General features: G+C 45.1%; 1 protein-coding gene across 4 annotated transcripts in view; it reads right to left on the bottom strand.

Annotated features, from left to right (window-relative positions):
* LMO4 (LIM domain only 4) overlaps positions 1-20,645 on the bottom strand; it is a 41,991-nt gene that overhangs the window by 11,547 nt on the left and 9,799 nt on the right. The window contains exons 2-6 of one of the 4 annotated variants that reach the window (XM_032446135.1): positions 19,219-19,347; positions 15,038-15,173; positions 9,641-9,731; positions 5,296-5,508; positions 167-405 (exon numbers count right to left, since the gene is read on the bottom strand). In XM_032446135.1, coding sequence (XP_032302026.1) covers positions 167-405; positions 5,296-5,355 — 299 coding nt within the window. In that variant the 5' untranslated portion in view covers positions 5,356-5,508; positions 9,641-9,731; positions 15,038-15,173; positions 19,219-19,347. Of the gene's footprint in view, positions 1-166; positions 406-2,180; positions 2,511-5,295; positions 9,732-15,037; positions 15,174-19,218; positions 19,348-20,645 lie in introns of those variants that run through there. The other 3 variants (XM_032446134.1, XM_032446133.1, XM_015870323.2) reach the window with 3 other exon arrangements.

Here is a 20,645-nt window from a genome sequence, read left to right on the forward strand (position 1 = left end):
GCACACTTCTCCTTCAGCACTACAACAAAGCAGATTCATTTAGCTCTCTGATTGCTGTTTATTTTTAGTCGGGACCCGCTCAGTGCTGACGAACCACCACAAAGTCCCGGCCACGTTCCACCCTTGGCCCTTCCCCGCAGCCGGGTGAGGGCTGCGTGCGGCTCACCTGATGTAGTCGTTTCTGCAGAGGATCATGCCGCTCTTGGTGTAGCAGGACGTGCCGATGTCCCCGAGCTGGGCCTGGCAGCAGGAGCACTTGAGGCAGCGGCTGTGCCAGTAGCTGTCCATGGCGTAGAGCAGGAAGCGGTCGGCGATCTTCCCCCCGCAGCCGGCGCACCTCTTCCACGAGAGGGAGCCCGCCGTCACCGGGGGCGGCTGCGAGCTGCCGCCGGGGTTCACCATGGCCTGCGGGAGAGCGGCGGGGTCAGGGGCGGCTCGGGCCGGGCAGCGCCCGCAGCGCTCGTAGCCCGGCCCGGCTGTCCCGGCTGCGTTTGGCTCGCGGGGAAAGAAAGAAGCGTGCGAGGAGTGGGGGAAAAAGAAAGTTGCTGAACTGGTTTGTCAGTGCAGAGTCCCCGGGCCCGGCAGGCAGGGGCAGGGGGCTGCCCGCAGTCGGGCCTATTCAGTTCGGAGACACGAAAGCACCCAGAGAAAGCGCTCCGGGCTGAGGACGCTGCCCCAAGAACGGATCGCTGAACTTTGGGCCGCCCGCTAACTTCCTACCCGAGCACACCCAACTTCTGTCTCCCTAATCTGCCCTCGATCGGCGGCTTAATGCTAAAGCCCTGCTACTCCCAGGGGGAAAAAAGAAACAAAACACCAAAAAAAAAAAAGTTTCCCGAGTGCAGGGGAGCAGCGCAGTTCCCCCCCTGGGCCGGGCCGCCCGCAGGACCGGCAGCGAAGGGCAGTCCCCACTTTCTAACGACCGCTCTGCGCAAGAAGGACAACTGGGAGATGGCACAGGAATCAATTCATAAAGCTTACTCTAAACCGATTAGTTCGCTGCCTTCAGCGCGGAGCCCGACGAGCCTCCGGCTCTGCCCGCCCCGCCGCCTTTGTCCCCGCGTTGGCCCGGGGCAGCGCCCGCACCCCGCTCTGCCCCCGGCCCGGCCCCGGAGGTGCGCGCAGAGACCGCACAATAAAGCGGAGAACTGCACCAATTAAGCTGTAACAAAACCCCGAGACTTTGGAAAGAAAAACCACTCTAAAAGCCATTAGCATCGCATTTATCCGAACGCATCATATACCTTTATGTAAATTGATTTCTGATGCATTTGCTCAGGAATTGCCTTTTGTTACAGTTTCCAGCTACAGCCCAAATGAATCTGCATTTCCTGCTCCGAGCCCTCGCGCCGTCTCCTGCGCCTTAAATCACTTCGGGTTTCTTAAAAGAAAGAACCGGCCTCGGTGCCACCACCTCAGCCCGGCTTTGTCGGAGGCGAATATCTATCAAATGGGAAACGCCGCGCCGAGAACAGCATCCAGTAACCCCATTAAGCTAAAGCTCTTAAGGACAAGCAATACCCTAATGCTGATTAAATCTAAAAAGATGAATCAAGAGGACTGACCAGAAAGTGACTCCCCTGATAACTAAGGACGGGCCCTCATCAAGTTTCATTTGGAGTCGGGGGGGAAAAGCTTTTAACTTAAATAGGCGCACTCCGGTAATTACACGGGCCGGAGCGCGGTCCGGGCTGCGGGCGGGGAAGCGGGCGGCCCCCCCGGCGCTTTTTTAATGGAGACCGAGGGAGGGACGCGCGGAGAGCTGGCAATTTGTAGGACGAAAATGGATGCTTAATTCACGTCTCGGTTTTAATTAGGTGATTCACCGGATTTCTCCCGGATCGAAACAAAAGGCCGTGCGGGGGGCAGGAAGGGGACTGCCGAGGAGAGGCAGCGGCTCACTTTGATCTCTCCTGCCGCTGTTTCGGAGCGGTGTTTACTACGGGGACGCGGGGCCCGAGCCCTCCCGGTCCCTCCGCCCGCGGCCGCCGGAGCCCTTCCCCGGCCCCTCCCGGCTCTTCCCCACCGCGGGCGCGGGGCGGCGGCGGCGGCCGCGCTTTGTACGCGGGGACGGTGACGACGCCGGGGCCGGTTCTCCCCCCATACGCACACACCACCACCACCGCCACCGCCACACACCCACCGCCCGCCGGGCCCTGCGGCAGCGCGGGACCGCTTACCTGCTGCTTCCCCTCGGTGGTGCGCGGGGCCGGGCAGCGCCGCTCGGGGGCACCGCGGAGGTTTCCTCGCCGCGAACCGAGCGCGGCGCCCGCCGCTCGCGCGCCCTTCGGCAGCCCCCGCTCCGGGCCGGACGAACGCGGAGCCGGCGCCGAGGGGCGCCCGCCGCCCTCCGGCCCCGCGGAGCCGCACGCGCAGGGGCCGCCGCCGCCGCCGCAAGTTTGGCGCCGCGGCCGCACTTCGCGCCGCTCCCCCCGCCCCCACCTCCGCCCCTCCGCCGGGCTCCGGCGGCGGCCGAGCTCCCGCGGCGCGGAGCCGAGCGGCCGCGGCCCCGCCGAGCGCTGCGAGCGGAGGAACGGAGAGCGGGGCGGCGGCGGCGGCGCAGAGAGCAGAGCGGGGCCCGGGGGGCGCGCGTGTCCCTGCGCGATGCGAGCGGGCCCGCGTGCTGCGCGGCCGCTGCCCCTCACTCACACATGTGTTACTGACAGAGCAGAATCCCAACTACACTCCGGCCCGGCCCCGCCGCCCGCCCGCCGCAGCCAATCCGCCCCCGGCTTGTTCAGGCGGAATAATAAAACCTGCCAATCCCGGAGAAGACAAAGGAATGAGTGAAAGAGGAGGAAAAAAAAAAAAAAAAAAAAAAGAGAGCGAGGGAGAGAAGGGGGGGCAGAGAGGAGGAGGGGAATGGAGGGGAAGGAGGGAGTCAGGTGGGAAGCGGCGCCCGCCGCCCCCGCCCGGCGCTGCGGAGCGGCGGCCGAGGGCAACGAGCTGCCGGCGGCGGCGGCGGCACCGCGCCCCGCTCCGCTCGCGGCCACCAGTTGAGAAAGTTGCCGGCTCCCGCCCCGAGCGGCGGCACGCGGCTGAGCGCTGCGGCACCGGCCCTCGTGGCGCCCTCTGGGCACGGCGCGTCGCGCTGCCCGCGGCCCGATCCTCAGCCACTGCGCCGGGAGGGCTCCGCGTCCCGCGTTGGGGTCGGAGCCGCGTGGGTCTCTGCCGGGAGGACGGCACCCCCCGCACCCTGACCACAACCAGCGGTTGGCAATCGGTGCCGGGTACGGCCCGCGGCAAGCAGCGCCCTACGAGGGTCACGGCGCTGCCCGGACGGCGCTCGGTGCGCGGCGGAACGCGGCTGCGTTGCTGAGATGGAAGCCCGGGGCTGGCGGCGAATCAGAAGTAACGCTCAGTAGGGACGCGTAGAAGTGGAACAGAGATGTACTAACGGCTTCTGAGGCCTAAGTGTGCCGTGCAAGGCGTGAGTGAGCGTATCCAGGTGAAAAAGACCCTCAAAACGTTAAAAGTGCCCTTAATCACGAGGCGCTGTCCCGGCCACTCGGCACACACGGCTGTGTGCGGACACGAGCAGCCGGCTCCTGCCCGGCACCGACGTGCAGAGAGTGTGCAGGGTCCGTCACACAGAGCACACGGATACGCACAACGCAGGGCCGAGATATCGCACATCTGTGATAGAACCGAACTGCGCACAGAGCTGGTTCCCGCTGCCGGGCAGGACGGCAGGGCGCGGTGAGACGTGACCCAGCTGCGGGCAGGTGGCTGCAGCGCTCGGGTTCTGCCGTCGCCGTGCCCAGCACTCGGTACCCGCCTGGTGACCCGACGGCACCGTTGTGTGCGGCCGCTGCTGCAGGGTCAGCGTAACGCCTCTGACCCTGCTGAGGGCCGGGGCACTCCGGCACAGGTGCGTGGAACTTCAGCAGGCTGTATTTCCCTGCAGACAGCAGCAGCACAGCACCTTTCCTGCAGGCCGGCCGGCAGCGCAGCTCTGCAATCACAGCCCAGGTGTGCTTGAACCACACCGCCACCTGTGGGTCTCTGCTGTGCCTGCACCCCGAGCAGCGCCGGACGAGCAGCAGGGAGTCCGGGAACCGCACAACATCGGAATAGGAATAAAAAAGAAGTCTAGCTAAAAAAATACAGAAATTGGGAAAAACAGGATATCAGATATACGTTTTGTTTTCTTATAAAGCCAGCAAGGTATCGAAACTTGAGTAGCGGCAGAGGTATTTTTAGAGGAAATACACATTTAAGGGAAAAGCCCATTTCTGTCTCTCTCCATCAGCTGGATTAGGTTCAGGATCGGTGCTGAAGCAGCCGGGAGCTACCGGGGGGGAGGAGCAGTGGTGGCCAGAAGTGATGTGTTTTTTTTAATCACAGGTCTATGAGGTACATCATCTGGATGTAATCCCCATGTATATATTACATTTAAACACACTCAGCAGTTTCAGATTTGGTATTTAGGATCTGTTACAGTTTAAAATATATAAAGTAACGAGGCACGCTACAGATAATCAACTGTCACCGACAGCCAAGAGCACAGAACGGAGCAAATGCCAAGCTAAAATAAAATCCGAGTTGCCTAATTATCTGAGCTCTAATGGCTGGAAGCTACCAAACACAGCTCTGGAAGAGCCATCGGGACCTCTCCTCACTGGGAAAGATATTCTCCCAAGAAACTCTGCCATCGGCACTGAACTGTTTACTCATCTTAAAACCGATAGTGTGGTACAAAAAAATGGGATTTACCTTCTGAAGGAGCAGGACTTTAAATGGTTTAATGGCGTTTCCCGAATTGTGCCACAGCGCTTATCTCTTCTGCTGAAATCTAATCTTCACTAATTTTTGTGATTAATTTTAACAGAAGAAACCTTACCAGACAGCATTTTGCACAGCAATATTTTTCTAATTTTTCTTTTGTGCAGCATCTGTTGTTGCTGTGCTGTCATCTTCGTTATGTTTTTCATTGTCTATGTGCCATAATGTAATTAGTTAGTTCAACATCATCTGTGCTATTAGATGAGATGTTTCTATGGTAAGTTAGCATAGTTCTGCGTAATTGGTAGATTTCAGCAGTAGGCATGAATGTATCCATCAACTTTAGGTCGATTTGAGTCCGCAAGATTTAAATTCACTTGGCATACATTACCCTCGAAGACTGTTAATTTTGGCTGAATGGATAAAAAAACACAATGCAGAAGAAAATCTGGCTGCTTATCTCGCGTGCTGTTGGAGTCAGGGAAAGGAAGGCGCAAAATTGCTGGTGTAGCAGTTGCAAACTAAATGTCTGGAAAACGTGACAGGCTGTGATCCAAATCCTTCACTCACCTCGTCACACCCAGAGGTAGCAGGTAGTCCAGCATTCATCGGGGTTCTTTCTCCATTCATGAAAGGAGCTCTGCTTCTCTCCTAAATATACTGCATTCCTATGGGATCTCAGTTGTCTTTTCCCGTTCTCATTAGAGAGAGATGTTGAGGCTGCTGCTTTGTCTTGAGGTCCTCCACATCACACTGCTAGGCTTTGTGTCCTGAATGCTACATCTTTAGAACAAACAATTAGACTGAAACCCTCTTACCCCATTCTCTTTGGAAACAGCCGGGAAAAATCAACAAACATTTCCTAGCTTGAAGTAATGCTGAGGGTCTTAAACAATTTTAAAACGTGACTAAATTAAGTGTTTTGGTCAAATATTCAATGACAGGGGAGAGCACACACCCTCACAGAAGTGAGGAAGCACCCTGGATATCCTGACTCTCAGCATTCTTTTCCGAACAGCAGACTGTGCTGTCTGCCCCACAGAGAAAGATAACTCACTCCTAGAAACATACGTATCAATTCTGACTTGCTTATAAATACATGAGTAACTTTATTTACAGGAACCCAGTACCGTGGAAGTAATTAGTAAGCATGACTCACTTAGGTAAGGGCTTTTATCATCACTGTATCCATAACTTAGGACAGGAGCCAAATAATATAAATGTCAGTAACTATAGATATATACTTATATTAACAATGAAGTCCACTCTAGGAAGAGCTAAGACTATATTTGTAATGACCTCATACAGCTAAAATTACGTTCACTGATTTGTCCTGAGCGCATCCCTACGGGAAGAACTGACAGAACTGCCACGAGCCACCAGCAGCAGAAAGTCCTGAAGCTGACTTCTGTAACTGAAGTCAAAGACATCAGTTTGATCTTACACAGAATTCATGTTTTACACCAGAAGTCATTACGTGCCGCCAGAATGTAATATGTAATAATATGTTCATCATACAAAACGACCTTAAATTTGAAAGAGGACTTTAAATTCCATAGTCTATCAAGGCATTTTTAAAGTAAACCAGTTAAATTATTTCAATTTTCCTAAATGGACACTGGCAATTGATTTCCAGGATTACAGTCTGTAAGATGATATATTGTCATTCGTATAAACACGAATATATTCACCATTCAGATACTGCCACCTTTAACACAAAAAACCCATGCCGTACTTCTGCAAATACTTCAGAATGTACATTCTTGTGGAACTTATCCTTCAGAGGAAAAGAATGCTTTCTCCACAGATATTTTTATAGCGCCTGCACTAACATGCTGCCTCTGCCATAATAAATGGACAGATTACAGGATGGGACAGCAGAGTCTGGTGCTGTTTGAAAGCCTAAATCATAGATAAAAGCAGCCACTGAACTACCGTAAACTTAAAGAACAACAAAAAAAAGATCAACGGGATAAGAATTTAAAAAATAAATGAAACAGGCTGGTTCAGTGGACTGAAATGTTCAAACCTGAAGCGGAGAGGTACACATTAATGCTTCTGAGCATACATCATGTTTTATAACAGTATGCTTTTGTTAAGACACCACCACATCTTTTCAGTCAGAACTCACTTCAGAAAGTTCCAGCAGAGAAAATCAACTTGTCTTCTCTTCTGTCTGAGATAAGAAATCATCAAAACGTATTAAATGTTTTCCACTCAGGGCCGACTTCTTCCTTTCTTGCAGCCATTTTTAAGATTTCATTTGTCAAAAGAGCTTTTTTTTTTTTTCAACATCGTAGCTGTACTTTGGTGTGGTTTCCAAAAAGAGTCCTACACAGAATTTAGTTAAAACAATGCTCTGGAATAATTTGCGACAATGAAAGATAGAAACGTAACTCCAGTCCTTATTAATTGTTTAATTAATTAGCCAAGAACATTTACAACACTCAAAAGGAAGTAGTTTCATGCCCAATTGAATGAACAGCATGCTCAATGTTTTTGGTGGCGTTACCTGCATGTAATACCTTAATAACTGCACTGGAAGACTTTTTAAAGACCTGGACATGTCTGCATATCCTGTCATTAGAACATCTGCCTGTTACAAGTGCATCCAGGAAGCGAGTTTCTTACTGTGACACACTGCCATGGAGGAGTACGACTGGTATCCTTGTGAAGGTCCCATGACCTCTGGGTGAGGCGATCATTTACAGAAGGGATCCACAGCCAGTATCTTCGCCGTGTATTTTGCTTGTCACAACTGACCTGGGCTCCAGGGAAGGAATGGAGGAGGGTTCACTTGAGCCATTTTCTCTCTATGTCTTCAGAGGAAGTCCACAACTTCAGAGTTTCCAAGGATTTTGGTGTATGTGATTGATGGGAAGGAGCAGTTTCTGCTAATATATCTGGATGTTTACAGTGATTGTTTCTGATAGAAATGTTGACACTAGCTATTGTTTCAAAGAGCTGAGGGAAAATAAGGTATAGAATGAGATCTGAAAAGCATATATTAAAGGCATCTCTTATTGAAGTTGTCTTTTTAATTTAAGGGCTAGCAGCATAGTATAAGGAAATTGAAGGTTACAAAAGTAAAGAAGAGAAGCAGTCTGGTGACTTGTGTGTGGCAGAATTGCCTCTATTGCGTTTGATTTGAAATTTACATAGATGCCAGTAGTTATGACACAACTGTCACTTTTAGTTCACTTAACTGGACATGAAACAATAATGACAAACAATCAGAATGACAGTTCTTCTATTCTGCAGTTAGGTTCTTCATATCTCAATTTTGCAACATTCCTTCTGTTGACTCTGCCAGACAAATGTGCTTCTGTTACTATGATTTCTCTGTTTGACTCTGTGCAGCCTTTCAGGAAGAACTGTGCAAGTTTCTAAGCTTTCTATTCAGCTTCTTTGTTATGCCATTTATCAAAGCAAGGGCTTCTCAGTAACAATTTTTAACATTAACTCTTTGAGAGTTATTTTGCTGATGCGATCCATTATTTAAAAACATTTTCTTGCATACAAATATTGCATTATTTTTCATATGAGAATATAGCTCTCTACTTTTCTAAAGTTGTTTTTCAGAGCTGGAGTGACTGCTATACTCCACAACCATAACTCTTTTTATCATTCTGGTATAATTCAGTAGCTTTTGCTGTCTTATAAACAATCTTACAATTAAGAGCTAATGTTAATGGAATAGATTGTTGTCATAGGATAATGGTTTCCTGCTGCTAGATAAATGCTGTGGCAATGCTAGGACATCTATTGAAAGTAATAGCAAAGACAAAGCTCGGAGATTTATTTTTAAAGCAGGTGCCATGGATCCAGTGACACCATTCTGTTACGATTGTTTTATTTCTGTTTTACTAAAAGACTGATGAAGATGGAAGCGTTCTGCCTGATGTATGAGAGTGCAGCAAAGTGACAGTGGCTCATTTCACTGTTCCTGAACAAGCTGCACTGCACTTGGCTCACAGAGAGATTTATTGTGCAGCTCACCCAATCAGAAAGCAGCTTATCCATTAACTACAGCTTTAAAATATGTTGTATTTCTATGAACAAGATGGGGCTTGATGCTTTCTCTCACTGAAGCAGTTAGACATAGTTTACAGAGGAGGAAGAAAATGTGGCCCTACAGGACCTGTCCCTCAGCATATCCAGAAGCCCCTCTGCACCACAGGCATGGCACAAGGAAATCTCTCTGTAGCATGCTCCTCTCATCCCAAATTAAAGGTTCTTTGTCTCCCTTCTCCTGCAGCAAAGATTGTTGCCTCAGCATTAGCAGAGCAGAAGTGGCAGCAGAATCGACCAGCTTAATGTTTCTTCTGTCTTTTGAGTTCACAGGATATCAAAGTTTTGTAAAATATGCCCTCTTCCTTTTCTAATACTTTTTAAACTGCTCACCCTTCACTTCACATGAATTCTCTGACAGAGAACTATGAAAAGCAAAGCTTCTAGAGTCCCAGACTTTCTATCTGCTCTTGTGGAATTGCAATAAAATAGCTACATTACCCCAAGTGTCCACCTCCCACAGAACAGGAGCAGGTTGCCAGAAGGGCGTGGAATCCACACAATTTAACTTCCAGGCTTTCTCTGGACAGATATGCCCCAGCAACTCAACTTAGATCTCTAAATATCTTTTGTCTTTTCCTTCGAACTATAGAGCACCTATTCCAAGCAGTGCTGTTCTAGCTATGACAGTTTAAAGATATCCCACAAGTAATAAAAAATGGAATCCTTTCCCACAGACTCTGATCATTCCAAAACATCGTTAAAGTTATGTTGTAAAACAGTATAATGACTTTATATGACCATAATGTCCCTGCTAGGATTTCCTTAGAAAACAAACTAATTATATCATTAAAGCCCACAGACCTTGATATCAAACCAGCAATTCACTGTTCCAAGGACTTACTCTGTATCTCTCGCAGCACAGCACTGAATTAACTTCTAGGCCAGAGCTTGAAAGCAGTGAGCAACTTTAACCTTTTCTTGACCTCAGACATCTGAAAAACAGGAATTCAGTAAATGCGTGAATTTCTCTTTAACCCACATGCGGATGTTCCAAAAAGTAATTCATTCTTCATCTTCTGAGTTTTAAGATTTATTATTATTATTATTATTTTAAATAATTATAAATGAGCAAGTGTTACAGCATTTGTGCCAAAGAGCCACCAGATGAGGATGGTCCTCTACTGAGCCTAGTTCTTTATGTGAGGTGAGCACTGCAGACAACTTCACAGGGAGAAACAGAAATGGGAGAAGCCTGTAATCCAGACAGGATGAATCCTGGCAACTGTGAGGTGCATGAGGTCATCTGAAGAGCACATGGGTTACAGAGCTCCAGTGAATGCATACTCTTCCAACTGGATCCCCATGGCTGCAATGTATCAGACTTCATTTGCTCATGCACATGCCTCCCAGCAGCAGCCTCCTATCTGAAATTTAGGATTCACAGGAAAGTTAGAGGACACAGAGAATTTCCACATCTTTAAAACATTGTTTTTTTAAGTGAGTATTGTAAAGTCCTATGATTTTATCCAAATATTTTCTGTATCTATTTAAAGTTGCAACTCTGGAATCATGCTCTTTTATACAAATCTGCTTTCAGTTTTTTTCTAATAGGAATTTTGAGTTTTCCTGGTTAGGTAAAAACATTAACTCTAAAGGATCAGCCAGAAACAAATAGAAAGTTTTTTTTTTCTCATTTATTTGAAAGTTGACTCTTCATTTGACATAATGTCAAAGTAATAGTGAGGAGCTGTGAGTTTCTGCATGTTGAGGGTTGCTAGTACACTACAAGCAGGTATCTTCCCACCACATACAGAACCTGCTCAGGGAATCTTTCTCAATTCAAGTAATTATTAGACCAACTTTGTTGATGGGCTTCTCCACATCACACAGGACTGCATAGAATCAATCAATACTTAACATCCTTACTATAGGGGGACAGAATTCCCCACGTCAGGTATCCTATCTTAAAGCAAATCCTGAGCCTCTTGCAGCTCCTCTGACTATGGCTGTGTATGTCCTGGCTGGATCTGGCCCAGACACTTTATTTCTAGTGCATGAGATGATTAATTATGTGGTTTCTTTCTGTTTGTCTGATAGACTCTGAGGTAAGAGAGTGATGGTTGCTTAGTGCACTATTATTAAAAAGCTGCTTTTCATAGCCCTGAACAGGCTTGAGTTGTGTGCTACAACTAATCATAAAGCTGCTTACTTGGAAATGTAATGCTTGTTAATACTATACTGTACTTTTATAAGTAAACTCATTTTTGATTGGCTAGCATTTAACTATAATCAGTAATTAAGGGTCAGCCATCCAGTAAACTCATTAGTTTACACCAATTACATTTGGTATAGTAACTAATGATTCCATGGATCAAGCCATTTACTTCTAAGCTTTCAAAGTATAATTATTGTGTAAATCAGATAGAGTGTAAATCTTTTCCATACGTTTCGGTTGGTAATTGAGAAATAAAATGGTTTCCAAATGTATTCTCTGTCCAGTTTTTGTTCTGCAGTAGATCTCTCGGGGGACTCTTTAAAGTATATGGAAAAGGTGATGTCAACAGCAGTGTACGCTGGGCAAACTGAGACAGGATTAATTAATAGAGATGAAAGAGAAAAGCCAGCCCCTTGCAAATTGTGGTCCAGGCCTCAACTTGGACATCACACCTTAAATGACAGTTTACAATCCTGAGCATGAGTCACACAGATTGACAAGTATTCAAAATAGAAGAGAATTAAAAATCCTTTATGTTTAATGTATAAAGGCCTTTCCAATACGCAGCCTTTAAGATGGTGTAATCTCTGGAGTATTTTGCTTTGAAGTTTAATATGTAGTTCCTCACATCCACATAACATTTTCAACACGTTAAACAAATTAGTCTCTGGTTACAGAAGTTTTTAGACATTTACAAGTTGCCATTTAACTAAATTTAATATGTGCCAGTGAAGTTGCTCATGCACTTGTTCATTTAGAAAAATGCACTTTTGGAATGATTAATAAATAAACCAGCCTTTCCTATCCCTTCAACTCTGGTGTTTATTTGAAAGCAATCTACTTTAAAAAGACATTAATATCCCTAGAATTATTATTAGAATAATTGCTTTTACTCTTCTCGGAACATGCATTTTTTCTCATTTCCCTTCAGCACAGACAGCTTTCGACTCAGATATAAACTTCCTATTATTATTCCCCGCTCCCCACCCCAAAAATGAAGAATAGGAATTATATACTTTTCACTAAGGAATAATTAATTTGTCTCAAGTATTAGAACAGAGAATTGTAGAATGACTTTGAATGGTAGTCTCTAAGGAGTAGCATTGTTTGTTCTCTTCGGTCTTTAATGAGCTTTAGTAAATGGCCAGGAAAAATTACCTTCTTTCTGTAATATGAGAGAAGCGAAGAATGAAGGAAGCTATAGAACAGCTAAGAGAAAAGGGAGCAGCCACACACACACATGCACACACACAGCTGCGGTACTGCAGTTCTTCCAATGGCTAGTATCTTCCCTTGGAACTGAGCACTTGGGGTTTCAGCTTTTTGAGTTAAAACATATAACATCCCTATTAATTCTGTATGAGAGAAAATTCCTGGATGTCTCCCACATATTGACAGAGTCTGGCTTGTGCTGGGGAATAACTGCCTGTAGACGAGCTTGGAAGTCATTTTGGTTTCCACTTCTTTGGCACCGATTTTGCATTTTAAGACTCTTTAGTCTGTTCTTGTTGTATTTTCACCTTTGAAGCAATCACCCTTACAGTGCCCCAGTCTGTTGCCCTGTCTTTTAGCCGATTTCTTTTCCCTCCACTGCATTTTTATTGTCACTCCTGTCCAGAATGGCCACAGAGGTAGTATCGGCAGGTGTGTATGTCTGCTAAGGATATGGACCTGTCACCATGGATAACAGAGTATGTTCAGAAGCACCTTTTCCTTCCTTCCCTTACAGCCTCCACATATTTCCTCACTACCCATTCCCACAATTTGACTTTCAGCAGCCAACTGAGACCCAGCACAGGCTGAAAGAATCAAATGGAATAGGGGCTCTCTCTGATCCATTCCCTTGGAGCTGTTCCAGTTTGTAAGGAATAATTGCTCTCAGAGCATTACTGAGGGCAAGAAACCTGGGTTCTGTTTCCCCTTTATAGTGAATACTTCCATATTTTGTATTTCTCAGGATAGGGCCTGACAGACATGTTTTTCCACTATGCAGCTGACAAGTCCAGTGCAAGCTTTCCCACACGAAGAAAAGACTCAGGAAACACACATCAGGACTACAAGAACACATTCCTTGCAGAACAGCTGATAATCTCTTGGGTAGAGTGCTGATTCAGGGAGGCAAAGGATTCCAGCTCACCTCACCCTGCACGGAGCTGAAGACAAGTCTTGTGTCTCAGTTTAATGGCACCAGCCAGAAGACTGAACCACAAAAGCCTATTAGAGAAAGAAGGGTAGAGGAGCACAGAGGCAAGACGCACAAAAGGCAGCAGTGCTGTCTGCCATTATTCTGTGGGAAAGGCCTTGTGCAGGTGTCCAGTTCCTAGAAAGAGGCTGAGCAAGCATGGCGAGCTGTGAAAGTAGCACACAGCATTACAACACCTTCATCTGATTGTGGCTCAATGGGAGGTGCTCTTGTGGCAGACATCAAATTGTTGGCTGCAGCTCAGGAGCACCAGAGATGTAAAGAAGGATGGAGAACATGGGGAGAGCTGCTTGGACCCATCCCAGACACTTAGGGAAGAGATAAAAGGAAAAGGCTGCTGCCAAGGCAAAAAGCATTTCTCTCTACCATGGGCCCTCTTTAGTACAATTGCTAGAGAAGAATAAATGCAGACAGATGTATGAAAGACAGATAGAAGGCAGTGAGATCAGGACTAGTAAGTGAGGCAGAAACACTGGAAAGAAGAGTAAACAGAAGAAAGGTAAGAAAGACAAGAATTGGACAAAGAAAAAGGGGAAAAAACAAGGCTGACTAAGTCACTTCTGGTATTGCCTCAATCTTTGGGCAATAAGATAGTAATGGTAAGACAATTGCAGAGCATGTGAGTGACTCTGAAGTCCATAAATATTTAGGAGGCATTGAAGTGTCCTGTTGATCAGGATCATGTTAAAAAGAAAACAGTAAAGCTTTTGACGGGTCTGAAGCAATGCTGTCAGGAAGACAAAAAGGAACAGGACTTAGGCGCCCAATTTCATGTGTGTAGCCAAGTATTAAAATCCACACCCAAACATACTTATGTTTTTAAATAGTAGAAAAGATTGGGCCTATTTCAGACCTGCAGGAACACATGGCTTAAAGCACGCGGCTGCTTTCTTCAGTAACAACCTTCTGTGACTTCTATAATTTATTCCTCCCAAGATTCATTTGAACATCTGCAGTATCATTATTTGAGTTTGTTATACTATTACCTTTAAAATTTTACAAGCCATACAGCAGGATAGGTGACAAGTTGAAAAGTTAAGGAGGGTTAATTTAGAAGTTTTAAAGCAAAGCTATTTTTGAGTTATACAAGTGCAAAAAAGCATGTGAATCCAAACCTCCATGGTTACATTTAAATAACTCAGAAACTGCTGAAAGGATTTTCTTCAAACTTCACTCAAGACAAATCCCTCTGGGCTAAGACCAAGCATGAGAATTTAACTCAAAAGGTGATTGTTGTCTGAAGGGAGTTTTCCTTCCCCCCCCCACCACCACCTTTTTTTTTCTCTCCTCCTGCTTATTTTGTTTTCAATGTTCTAAAAAAATAATAGCACTGAAAAATAGGGGCCTGGAGTGTAACTGTTTCATATCCATTTTATCATTAAAATAAGAAAAATGCTGTTCGTAAACTACCTCTTTATTAAAACCAGACCCATTTCTCTGCCTCCAGCCATTACCAGCAGCCTCAGTGCCCACCTATAGCAGGCATTTGCTGTAACTGGGTGGCTCAACAGAGAAATGTGGAGTTGTACTCCCAGTCCCATCTGCAGCTTCTTTGCATGCCTCAGCAGTTCAGCTCAGCTCTAATACTACCCTAAATGGACAACTGAGGATTCTCCTCAGCAGGACGTCTTTGGAGAGAGGAGAACCAGCAGCACTGCAATAGTCCTTCCTTCACTTTCCATCCCCAGTTCATGGGAGGTGAAGTATACTCTATACCTGCAGGCTGACCTAAACGATGTTTTGATTTTTCACCAGTCTGGGATTTGGAAAGCAGAAAGGCAGCTTGCAGTCATGCTTTTCTCAGCTCACTGACTGCAAACTTAGTGTATCTGGCAATCTCATTCATTCTTCCCCTTTATGACTGAAACCAAGGGTCTTACCTCCTGGTCCTGTAGCTGCAGGAACTCTTGTAGAGGAAGAATCTGATCAAAAAAGATGGAATCATTTTCTTTCTCAAAGTTTTTGAGGTCTACTTTAAGACTAGTATCATGAGTTCTGGTAGCATGGCTGTCTGGGCTAAAAAAGAGAGAGAGAGAAAGGAAGAGAGAATGAATTTATTTCCTGCTCAACTCTCCCACATTTTGTTCTCCATTAATTGTCCCAGGGCAGAAAAGGGCCTTTCCCTCCCCCTTCTATCCGAACTTGCTTCTGGTTCTGGTGGCACCTCCCACAGTTACTCACTCATTTGTTTGTTTGTTTTTCCATCTGCAACATTTGCCCCCTCCAAAGAGCTGGTCTGCCAGTGAAATAACCATAACTTATTTCATTTCAAATGCATTCAGAAAGGCATGTGAATTGTTCCTTTTCACTTACAACAATGTCTAAATCTGGAACTTGTGAAGAACGGATAGGGGAGATTTGGAATATGTTTGCTAAAATAGTTCATCACATTTAGCCAAGGCAACTCAGATAAATGTGGTCATGGCATCCCTTGTCTATCCCCCATATCCATGGCCTGGACTAAAAGCTGTTTGGGAAAGGTCCAACCCATTGTTTTGTGGACCTAACACAATGAAGCATGCAAGCTGCGGCAATACTGTAAAGCCTAGGGATTTGTTTCAGGAGACCCTGAGTTTGGGAACAAAATACATGTTTCCTAATGACTACTAACACTGAACAGTGGGAAATACAGCTGAAAAAGGGCATAGAGAAGTGCATCAGGAAGCTGAAGTTTTGGGCTCAGTTCTTATTTGTTCCAGTCTTGGGAAAGTCTACTCCAGCAAAACAGGGAGGCTTTAAAGTTGATAACAAGATGTGGTAGCTTACCAAGCAGTGAGCATCTCCTGCAAGCTCCATGCTGCACACACTGTCAGTGCAGGCAAAGCCCAGCAAACTTTCAACAAACAGAAAGTTTTAAAAATAGAACATAATGTTTCAATAATCAAAGAAGCTTTTCCATTCAGAAACATCCCATATGCTCTCTGCCACAAAACTTCTAGGGTAATGTTTTTCACTCAGCACTTCAAGCTGTCTGCTACTATCTCATTCATAGAGCTTTTTCATCACAGGTCAATATTATCTGACTAGATTCAGATTAAATCTCAATACATAGTTCTTCTGGAAAACCCTGAAAAGCTGCAGATATAAACAGTGCAGTTTCCATTGCTGATAACCTATTAAAACATATCCCAGAAGGAAGACTAGCAGGAAAAGGAAGAGTGCAGAGTTATGGCCACAGAAGAGAATGTCCTTCATTTTCAGCTGGGATTTTATAGAAGAGTGAGAATGAATGTGGCAAAGTGAGAAGTCTGTCCCCTTACAGCTGGTTCTGCAGCTAAGATTTTGCATCAGCCATGATAAAATTAGGCAGAGATGTAGCAGATCTGAGTATTGTACAGGAAGACGTGGAAGGAGCAAGAGTTCAGTGCAGTTCAAGGATGGAGGGGTATAATGAAGGCAAATGGAAAGCAAAGAGCTGAAATGGAAAGAGCTGAGCTCAAGGAATATGATATGAAGACACAAGTTTAATTAATAAAGACAGGCAGAGCAAGCCGAACAGAGAAGACTCATTTAAAATGTCAAAATATATCTTTAGTTATGGCCACTAAGGTAAAAATAAATGAAAGTTATGTAGAAAAAGCATGAAAGTTCAGAGGTGTGAGACTGTGTTTAATGATGGGACTGTTGAGAAAACCTGAGGCTGCATGGAAGCTCTTCTGGGAGATGACAGCCCTGGTTCAGTGCTTGATGCTGCCGCCTGGGTACCTGGCACACTGCTCCATTAGTGAGAGGGATCACAGATTGCTTCCTAATCTTTCAAGCTAAGTCAGCCAGATCCATCTCACCTGGTGATGAACATGGATATGAGCTAACCAGGCTGGCTTTACTTGTGGTGCATTAAGGAACGCTTGCTTGGCCTCTTCTGTGGGGAAGGACCAGGCAGGCAGCAAAATGTGGTGTAATTTTCAGCGAGGAACTGAGGAGGAGATTTGTTTGGTCTAGGAGAGCACACGAACATGTAAGACTGGAATCAACCCAGATGTGGAAGAATGCAAATTTCTAAGAGTAAAAATTATTATCAGCAATACTGAGTTCAAGAAAAGTTGATATTTCTGTGTCTCATTACTATTGGTAAGGAACGTGTTTACTATCTTTGTCACTGGTGCAAGGATAATTTCTGCAGAGGCATATCTCTGTGCTTGGGAAAAATAGCAGATACTGGTTGGTAACCAGCAGGAACCACAACAGAAGAGACCCATGGTTTCACTGTCTCTGGTCCAGCAGAAAGCTGTAATCTATGCTACTTAAGCTTTTAAGACTCAGCATAATAACTGAGCATTATTAATAATAATTTAATTAATAAACTCAGCATTTGCAAATGTCAAGTAGACAGATTTTTTACTGACATAAAAGTGGGTAATGTTGAAGTGCAACTACACATAAGGGATCACTAGGACAATATATAGCAGCTTTCACTTCAGGGTAATAGCCTAATTTCCATGTACCTTTAGGAACTTGTATCAGGTGAATCGATACTTCTAGGAAGCACACCAAAAACTGAGCTTGCACACAGTTAATTTACTTCTATTACCTCGAGTGGCCCTGTTCTTTAAGGTAGGTTCATAGGAAGTTTGCTCTACTTTAGCTATTGCCATAACAATTTAAAGAGAGGGAACAAGAATTTTGGCTCTAAAAGTAGACACAATTTTGAAACACTAAAATAACCTCTTCATCTACAACAGGGAAATATTACTGGCAACTCACTCTGTTGTGCTCCCCATAATTAGAGCTGAGAGTAATAACAGATTACATTTTTGCAAGACAGGAGCCATTTCTTTTTGTTCTTAGAAGGACCGCAGCTCTAAACTCTTTGCAACCACTTTTACATCTATATTATCGTTTTGATTGAGGTTTTAAATATCTAACTCAGTAGGCCTTATATTGCTTATTTCTCCACCGTGTATCTTCTTATTTTGGGTGCCTGTCATTCATATTTCTGCAAAGTTCAGCTGAAACCATTAAGCGTTTCATGTTACCAGTGCTTTGCACTGCAAATATTAAGAAGCAAAATTTGCAATCCAGGTCATTCTCAGAACATTCTTATACAGCACATAATATTCCAAAAGCTAAATTAATCTTGCTTCACAATGTGAGGCTCTGTGTACATGTGGTTTCTGATACAAAAGGCTCGAGTGAAATCAAGGATATAGGCATCATATTAACTCAGACCCAGCTCTTTTAGGTCCATGAAACATAGTCCTGTGCTTTCTAATTTAGAAATCAAATGTAGCCAAGAATCTCAGCTCTTCTTTTTAAACAGTGTGTTAAACAGTTTCAACCCAATTTACCTTGCACAGATGAAAACATGAATCAGTAGCTGGTCTCCACTCCACATGCTAATTTAATGAGATGGGGATCTGACCACACGTGTATATCTGCTCCAGGAACCTGCAAACCTTTACCTCCACACTGCATTCAGTTTGGATGCATGCCAAAGAAGGGAGGAGGGAAAGGCAACCTGGCCTACCAGCTTGCACCAGGGTCTGTAACAAGGGTGTGAGATGTAGGTCAGGATTTGAGTGCCACCCATTTCTTCCCCCGATGATCACTCAAAGCACAAATGCAGAAGTTGCTGAAAGCAACCTCACAGACCAGACAGATGCTCTGGGACATCTCCTTGGGGTGATGTCTGGGGTCACCACTCAGCAGCTGGAAGAGCTCTTTCCCACAGTTTGGAAGAACTCCAGTCTAAACTGAGATGGTCTCTCAGAAGAAAGCCCCAAGAAGAAGGTGACCCAAAAGCACCCACAGATCCACCTTTTGGCTCATTGCACAGTGAACTACAAAACAAAGGACGTCTGGGGGTTTTGTCTGGTAGGTCTGTAAGGGAGGTGTGTAATGCCTGTCAAAATGAAAAATTAAGTAAAAAGGCAGAAGATAAATATTCATGCACAAACATCAACTGTGTTTTGGCACTGCTAACGTTGTATGACTTCTGTTGACCTGACAGTACTGTGACCTGAAATACAGATGCCAAAACAGCAGCGTCTCCTCATTTTCTGTCTCCTCTTTGCCTTGTCCCAAAGATTATTGACCCGGAGGGATGAAGTCTTGCACTTACTCTTTTCAGATGTCATGCGTCTGTGAATCGAGTCCATTCATAAACAGCTCCCTTCCACTGAACCAGTCCAAATTCACTTCATGCACTCATCTAGGCAGCAGCATAGCATTGCTTCAGTTGTGCAAAGTTCTGAAAGCAGACAGACTTCATCAGACAGCCATTCAGTGAGCAGGGAATCCCTGAAATGGAACTACCTGTTGCAAGGTATCTGGCATCGTTGAGAAGAGTGAGGTAAAAGTGAGAAAAAGTAAAATAAAGCTAGTGAATAGAGGCAGGGTACAGAAAAAGAGATAATACTGCTGAAACATTAACTCATCATTTGAAAACAGATTGCAGGACACGTCATTCAAATAGCACTACTGGTCTCTTGTGATCAGCCTCCTCCCTGTCCACCAACAGAAGAATTAAATATAGGCCAAGTTTTGTTTAGGTGCCAAAGGAAAAAGGAAATTCTATTTACCATGCCCATGAATCTCAACAACAGAATTAGAAATTATCTTTACATTTTAAGTTTATTTTAAAATTTTCTTAGCTTATCAGATCAAGATCATTAAAAAATCAAAAATCAGATGTCCTATGATGTGAGGACAAGTAATACCAACAGTGAAAAGTCAGCATATCCCAGCTTGTGGGACAGGAGAGCCATCTGCTAGCAACAGTCAGGAAATGGCCTTTGAGTGGAAAGCTTCCTTGCAGCCTCAGGCTTTGTTATAGGAGCTCAGTTTAGCTCTTAAGCTCTTGTTATATGTGTAACTCTAGTTCAGAGCACCTAACATCCAGGCCTCACTGCAGACCTGAGCACACTGTCCTCTAAAACAGGGTAGCCCTCTATACAGTGGTCTCTTGGTGGTATCACACTGCAATAAAAAAACTTTTGCACAGCACAGGAATCCCTGCTGCCCCGTATCAGATCACACTGCTTTATTTTCCGAGAAGAAAAGCCATCAGAAACGAGTTAATTATGTTTCTCTCTGTTTTGGTTATACAGGAGTGGCATTTGTTCTTTTATGTTTTTATCATGCAAAGTCACACTGGACCCACCAGTGCAAGCACCTCCCTCATTTCACTGCTGTTTGGCTTCTTATTAGAAACATTATCAGCAGGTAAACACAGTGCACAGGAAGGTCTGCTGTGGAGTAATGATGTTCACCATGCTGATGGCCAGAATGTTTTAACAGGTTAAAACTATTTTTGGCAATTACAAAGAAGCTGAAAGGAAGTGTACCCTCAAGCTGACAACACACATTTTATACAGAGAGAAACAAGATACGAGACCATGAAAATTGCACGGACACAAGTATGTGAGATGTAACTGAGAGGCAGAAAAATATATTAAAATGATCATTGATTGAGCAACATGGAAAGAATTCTATCAGCAGAAGAAAATAATTCTTGTAAGTCTCTGAGAAAGCACAACAGACTCTGCC

The sequence above is a fragment of the Coturnix japonica genome, chromosome 8 (assembly GCF_001577835.2).
Source record: "Coturnix japonica isolate 7356 chromosome 8, Coturnix japonica 2.1, whole genome shotgun sequence".
Classification (NCBI taxonomy): Eukaryota; Metazoa; Chordata; class Aves; order Galliformes; family Phasianidae; genus Coturnix; species Coturnix japonica.